General features: G+C 49.4%; 1 protein-coding gene across 4 annotated transcripts in view; it reads left to right on the top strand.

Moving 5' to 3' along the window:
* Fcsk (fucose kinase) overlaps positions 1 to 6946 on the top strand; it is a 21178-nt gene that overhangs the window by 2690 nt on the left and 11542 nt on the right. For 2 of the 4 annotated variants that reach the window (XM_031341440.1, XM_031341439.1), the window contains exons 2-11: positions 1178 to 1282; positions 1624 to 1775; positions 1920 to 1970; positions 3163 to 3288; positions 3815 to 3974; positions 4355 to 4452; positions 4839 to 4919; positions 5430 to 5549; positions 5748 to 5919; positions 6688 to 6800. In XM_031341440.1, coding sequence (XP_031197300.1) covers positions 1201 to 1282; positions 1624 to 1775; positions 1920 to 1970; positions 3163 to 3288; positions 3815 to 3974; positions 4355 to 4452; positions 4839 to 4919; positions 5430 to 5549; positions 5748 to 5919; positions 6688 to 6800 — 1155 coding nt within the window. In that variant the 5' untranslated portion in view covers positions 1178 to 1200. The remainder of the gene's footprint in view (positions 1 to 1177; positions 1283 to 1623; positions 1776 to 1919; positions 1971 to 3162; positions 3289 to 3814; positions 3975 to 4354; positions 4453 to 4838; positions 4920 to 5429; positions 5550 to 5747; positions 5920 to 6687; positions 6801 to 6946) is intronic. The other 2 variants (XM_031341442.1, XM_031341441.1) reach the window with 2 other exon arrangements.

The following is a 6946-nucleotide window of genomic DNA, read 5'->3' as shown; positions in this document are numbered from 1 at the left end:
CGTTAAGTCATGCTTTTTTTTTTTTTAAAGATTTATTCTTATTTTATTTGCATTGGTGTTTTGACTGTGTGTTGGATCCAACCGACAAGAGTGAGGCTGAAGTAGAGAGGGCAACTGAAAGAGAACAAGAGGACCACTGCTCTGGTGGCAAATGGCAAAAAAACCTTTAATGCAAGAAATCTTTAAAGCACAGTGAGGCTAAAAATAGAATCTTGCAACAATCGTGTAGCACAATTCTTGGGTATTTTCTCATGGCAGGAACATGCTCAATTCTTCATTATCTTGCAGTAAATATTTTCCCCATGTCCAGGTGCATGAGGTTGGCTTCCTTGACCCTTGCACACACATGCTCTCAAGAGCCTTGAATTTCTTTCAAAAACATCTTAGGTTCATGGAGCGGTTATGCCCTCAGCTTCAGGGAGACTATCAGGAAGTGTCTCCTTGCCTTTCAGCAGAGGAGCCACCCCTAAATCTTCCTCTTATGCTAAAGAACATTCCCACAGTGTGTCTGTGTGAAGGTGTCAAGTTCCCCTGGAACCAGAGTTACAGACAGTTGTGAGTTGCCATGTGTGTACTGAGAATTGAACCCAGGTCCTCTGGAAGAACAGCCAGTGCTCTTAACCACTGAGCCATCTCTCCAGTCCCTAAAGGCGTGCTTTTTATTTTAAAAGTCCAGTAAACAAAGTTAAGGATAAGGAGGATATACGTGATGGCTGACAACCATCTGTAACTCCAGTCTCAGGGGAACTGACGCCCACCTCCCACCTCTGAAAAGGCTCTTGGCACTGCACTCATGTGGTATAATACAGATATGCAGGCAAAACACTTACACACAAAATATAGTAAAATTTAAAATGAATCTATGTTTGTGTTAAAACTCATAAAACCGGGGGCTGGTGAGATGGCTCAGCGGGTAAGAGCACCGACTGCTCTTCAAAAGGTCATGAGTTCAAATCCCAGCCAGCAACCACATGGTGGCTCACAACCACCCGTAATGAGTTCTGACGCCCTCTTCTGGTGCGTCTGAAATCAGCTACAGTGTACTTACATATAATAAATAAATAAATCTTAAAAAAAAAAAAAAAAAAAAACCTCATAAAACTATATACCAGAACGAGTCACACTAAAGTATGACATTCAGAAACATTCATGTATGCTTTATACATTGCTGTTTCAGGAAGCCCCTCCATTTTGGCCAGAATGGAACAGCCAGAGGGAGTCAATTGGACGGTCATTATCCTGACATGCCAGTATAAGGACAGTGTCCAAGTCTTTCAGAGAGGTAGGTGAACACCCTCCCCCCGTTTTCTTTATATTAGAACTCTCTCCCCTCCCCCTTACCAGACCCCTGCTGCACTGGGGGCCTGGTAGACCTGGATTGAAACATGGACTTTATCCTAGTCTTATAACTTGATGTACACATCCACGTCATTGGTCTTTAGTTTTCTTATCTATCAACTGAGGGCAACAGTACCTCATTACCTCAGAGAGGTACTTAACTACGTGCTGTATGAAAAACTAAGTCAAAATAATCAAATGAATGTAAACAGGCTTGCTCCGGTCCTTTGGGTCAGGGCAGCCGGGTGGTGACTCTGTGTGTCCCAACATTTATTTTGCTCACAGAGCTGGAGGTAAGGCAGAGGCGGGAGCAGATCCCTGCTGGAACGATGTTACTGGCTGTGGAGGACCCCCAGACTCGAGTAGGCAGTGGAGGAGCCACCCTCAATGCACTGCTGGTGGCTGCCGAACACCTGAGTGCCCGAGCTGGCTTCACTGTGAGTGCTCCTGAGCCGCCGCCCCTCTGGCCCATGTTCCTACGACTTCCAGACTTCTAGACCTTCGGGGTTTGTTCTGTAAGTTTGACATGCTCATTTCTGCCCCGTCATCCTGCTCTTAGAAGGCTCTCCTGCTCTTGACAGGTGGTCACGTCAGATGTCCTGCACTCAGCCTGGATCCTCATCTTGCACATGGTAAGCAGGATTCAGGATGTGGGCCGTGCATGCAGAGGGTCAGAATCTTGGTTCTAGCGATTGGATGGAACTGTAGGGGTGTTCTACCATGGTGTGTGTGCAAGGTATTCATTGTATAAATCCAGAGGGACTGGAATGAAATGAAGTGTCTGGAAGTTGGAAGCTGGTTGGGTATGTACGTTAGACAAATTAAAAGGTCCATGTGGAGATGGAGAGAAGGCTCAGTGGGTAAGAGCATTTACTGTGTAAATATGAAAGCCTGGGTTCAAATCCCCAACACCATGTAAAAGCTGAGCTAGGCTTTGTGTGTCTGTAATCCCAGGATCAGAGAAGGAGATGCGCCTGCACACACGTGTGCATGCAACACACACATACAGACACACACGTGCATGCAACAGATGCGCACACACATGTGCATGCAACACACACAGATATATTCATATAACACACACACACACACACACACACACACACAAATAATAAAATAAAAGAAAGAGGTCCATCTAGGGCAGGCAAGATGGTGGCTCAGTGAGTCAAGGCTCCTAGTGCCAAACCTGATAACCTGAATTCAGTCCTGAGGAATCTAATTCTAATTGGAATTTTCATCAAGATAAAAATGTACATGTTATGTCTCCCTTTTCATTTCTGATTTTATTAATTTGGATACTGTCTCTGTGCCCTCTGGTTAGTTTGACTAAGGGTTTATCTATCTTGCTGATTTTCTCAAAGAACCAACTCCTGGTTTTATTGATTCTTTGTATAGTTCTTTTTGTTTCTATTTGGTTTGATTATTTCCTGCAGTCTACTCCTCTTGGGTGTATTTGCTTCTTTTTTGTTATACAGCTTTCAGGTGTGCTGTCAACCTGCTAGTGTAAGCTTTTTGGAGGTACTTAGAGCTATGAGTTTTCCTCCTACCGCTGCTTTGTGTCCCATAAGTTTTGGTATGACGTGTCTTCATTTTCATTAAATTCTAAAAAGTCTTTAATTTCTTTCTTTATTCCTTCCTTGACCAAGTTATCGTTGAATGAAGTGTTGTTCAGCTTCTAGGTGTATGTGTGCTTTCCGTTGAATATAACACTTTCTTAAAACCTCTTTTACTTAATGCCTTTTGCCCTTGTACAGGGGAGGTGTCCCTGTGTCCTGGCTTCCCTGCAGCAAGGACTCCCACTCATGAGGTTCTGCTTCCCCCCAGGGCCGAGACTTCCCCTTTGATGACTGTGGCAGGGCTTTTACTTGCCTCCCTGTGGAGAACCCACAGGCTCCTGTGGAGGCCTTGGTATGCAACCTGGACTGCCTGTTGGATATCATGACCCACCGGGTAAGACCAGATAGTAGACCGGACTGGGTCCTCCCAGATGAGCCAGTTTGCACATACTGAGCCACCAGTGAGGGTCTGTGAGGCTCAGATGGGGAACCCCAGGAGGAAAGATCTGTAGTGAGCACACTAGAACTTCAAGCAGTTAGTTTTGGGGCCAGGTGTGGTGACGAAGGCCTTTAATCTCAGCACTCAGGAGCAGAGTCAGTTGGATCTCTGAGTTCCAGCCCAGCCGGATCTACATAGTGAGACTGTGCCTCAAAAAAAACCCAAAAAACAAAAAACAAAAAAACAAAAAAAGTATGGAACGAGGTTGAGTGGGAAGGAGGTTAACATTGAACACTGACATCGTGGCACCTGAGAGGCCCTGATGCTTCAGTGGCAGACCCCTTTCAGATTAAATGGCTGTCACACACGGGGGTGGGGGGGGGCAGGGCGGGGCGGGGCGGGTGCAGGGGATGGTCAAAGAGTGGAGAAGGTCTGGGCTTTAAATTCTCTGTCTTTTCTCGATTTCCCCGGTCCTCCGCAGCTGGGTCCTGGTTCCCCACCAGGTGTGTGGGTCTGCAGCACCGACATGCTTCTGTCTGTCCCTCCAAACCCTGGTGAGCATGCGTGGCCTGGGACCGCCTTTCCCTTGCCAAGTCTGTCTCAGCAGCCTATTTATAAAGGAAGCCGTGGCCCGACCATTGGTGTGTTGAGCCTCAGTCTGCCCTTCTGCAGACGTTGGTAGCTGGTTGTGGTGCTTCATGCCTGTAATTCTAGCACTCGGGAGGGCAAGGCAGGAAGATTGCAGCCAGTTCAAGCTACAGTGAGTTCTAGACCAACTTACACCCCCATCCCCACGGTGGCGGGGTTAAATAGGAATGACCAGAACTGCCCCGCCCCTTTGGCCCATCATGCTTTGTGGAAGAACTTAAAAGGAGAAGGGGCTACCATTTTCCCAGAGGAATGTCCACTTGGCCTTGGAAACTATATTTCCCTTTCAGAGCTCCCAGACGCTGCAGCTCTGGGCTCGTTTCCTCATGTCTGGGGCTCCCTACATTGCCACCCTGACTGTGCCATCCCATAGGGATCAGTTGGGATGGCTTCCGGGGAACCAGAGTGATCGCCTTTCCTGGGAGCCTGGCCTATGCTCTGAACCACGGTGTCTACCTCACTGACTCACAGGTATTACTCCTGGTACAGCTAAGCCACCCTGGGACCGGGGTGCTTTTCCAGTCTTGTGCTCTGGGACCTGCGGTTCTTGATATCTGTCACCCTTGATATTCCATGTGGTCTGGAGCCTGAGTTCTTTTATGGCACCGCTCTGATGCCGCTCACTTGCCTAGATGTCAGTCTGTGTGTACTCGGGCTGAGGCTGTGATGGTGACTAAAGCCTGTCCTCCCCTCCGCCTTGTACAGATAGAAGTCAGCTGCTTTGTCCCCACAAATGCACTGGTACCTGCCCGACTTGCACCTTCTCACTGGGAGACCTTTTGCTGACGCTCACAGCTGTGCCTACTTCCTGGTCCCCTCCTGTTCCTGGCGATAATTCTGTTCCTCCCTCCCCACAGGGCTTGGTTTTGGACATTTACTACCAGGGCACTAAGGCAGAGTTACAACGGTGTGTCGGGCCTGATGGGCTGGTACCACTGGTATGGTTCACTGGGCTTGGAACGAGGGGTCCTGGGGACTTTTGGGAATAGGGGAGGGACAATTTCCCTTTCTTTCTGGGGAAGAGCCCCATTCTTTTTTAGACGATTCCAGGCCAAACTAGAACCAGAACCTAAAGAGACATTCAGGAGGGCAGATGAGGCCGGAGTCTATGGAGCAGGTAGATGTGGAAGCTCAGGGTCTTGTGTTGTGCCAGAAAGCTACCAGATTCGAGGAAGGTAGGGAATGTAGTAGGAGATTAGAGGCAGCCTGGATGTGGGTAGGAGTGTTGGGAAAGGACATAGAGTTGAGTTTGGCAGGAGACTTGAAAGGTGAGAGGGTTCTATAAGGAGCTTTGGTAGAAGCTGTCCAAACCTGGAATCTGGGGGTCCACTATGTCCATGCCTTTTATGGTACCATACCTTATTTGGGTCATCTGCTTGTGCCCTCCTTAATTCATGCCTGAGCTTGGCACCAGGGTTCCGCCACGTGAGCCTTGTGGGTCCCTCCAGGTCTCTGGGGTCGTCTTCTTCTCTGTGGAGACTGCTGAGCACCTCCTAGCCACCCACGTGAGCCCACCGCTGGACGCCTGCACCTATATGGGCTTGGATTCCGGAGCCCAGCCTGTACAGGTGACTAAAGGAGGCAGCCGTGATCCCCTGGCTTGGGGGGAGGGGAAAGGGGGCAAGTGAGAGGCTGAGTGACCCTGGGCCAGTCCTCTCCCCTTTCTGTGTTAGCCTCTCAGAAGATGGGACTAGCCTAGCCCAGCCGTGGGATTGTGGGGCCCAGCTGCTGCCCTGCCAATAGCCATGCTTCTCCCCCTCACCCAGCTGTCTCTGTTTTTCGACATCCTGCTGTGCATGGCTCGGAATACGAGCAGGGAGAACTTCCTGGCTGGGCAGCCCCCAGAGTTGGGGCAAGGTGACACGGATGTAGCAGGTTACCTGAAGGGAGCCCGGGCCCAGCTGTGGAGGGAACTTCGAGATCAGCCCCTCACAATGGGTGGGTATCTCTTATTGGCCCTTGGGTAGAGAGAGAGCTGCCTCCTGCACTGTGGACTAGGCCAGCTAGCTCACGAACTGGACAGTTAGGCTCTCCCCATCTAGAACTTTCCTGCCAAGACACTTCCCTTTCCTGTCTTCCTGTTGTCTCTGTTTTGGCTCCTTTCCCAGTGTGTCTACCTGGTAGCTACGGGCCTGAGGCAGTTGCATCTCAGCTTTATCATTGGCCCAAATGGCTCACCCTGATGCCTGCCTCTCTAGTGTCTGGTAAGGATGCTTGTTGGCAGCCACCTGACCTTGTACTGGAGCTGCAGCGGCACAGGGTTGGGATCAGTGCTTTCAAGAAAGATTTATATATGTGGGTGCTGGAGAGATGACTCAGTGACTAAGAGCACCCACTGCTCTTCCAGAGGTCCCAAGTTTCAATTCTCAGCAACCACGCGGTGACTCACAATCATATGTAATGGGATCCGATGCCCTCTTCTTGTGTGTCTGAAGACAGCGACAGTGTGACTCACATACTTAAAATAGATACATCTTTTTTAAAATTCCCCCAAACCTATATGTATGTTTGTGTGTCTGCCTGTTGGTATGTGCATGTGAGTGCAGGTCCCCTAAGAGGCCAGAAGAGGGCGGTGGATCCTTCTGAGCTGGAGTCACAAGTGGTTGTGAGCTGCCTGATGTGGGTGCTGGGAACCGAACTTCAGTCCTCTGCAAGAGCAATTGAGCCATCTCTCGAGCCCCTGGGGTCATTCTCATGTCTTTACAGTGTATGTCCCTGATGGCGGCTACAGCTACATGACGGCCGATGCCACCGAGTTCCTGCACAGACTCACGATGCCTGGAGTAGCTGTGGCCCAGATTGTTCACTCCCAGGTGGAGGTAAGACCTGTCCGCCCCTTAATAGGTGCCTCCTGAGTACTAGAGGTCAGGTGAGATGTGGGCTCCAGAGATAGAAATACTGTGTGCTTGGAACAGTTTACCTATGAGTTAAGGTATTGTTAGCTGTCTTTTTTTTTTTTTTTTTT

This window comes from Mastomys coucha, unplaced genomic scaffold, assembly GCF_008632895.1.
Source record: "Mastomys coucha isolate ucsf_1 unplaced genomic scaffold, UCSF_Mcou_1 pScaffold22, whole genome shotgun sequence".
Lineage (NCBI taxonomy): Eukaryota > Metazoa > Chordata > Mammalia > Rodentia > Muridae > Mastomys > Mastomys coucha.
This window is presented reverse-complemented; position numbering and strand designations above follow the sequence as displayed.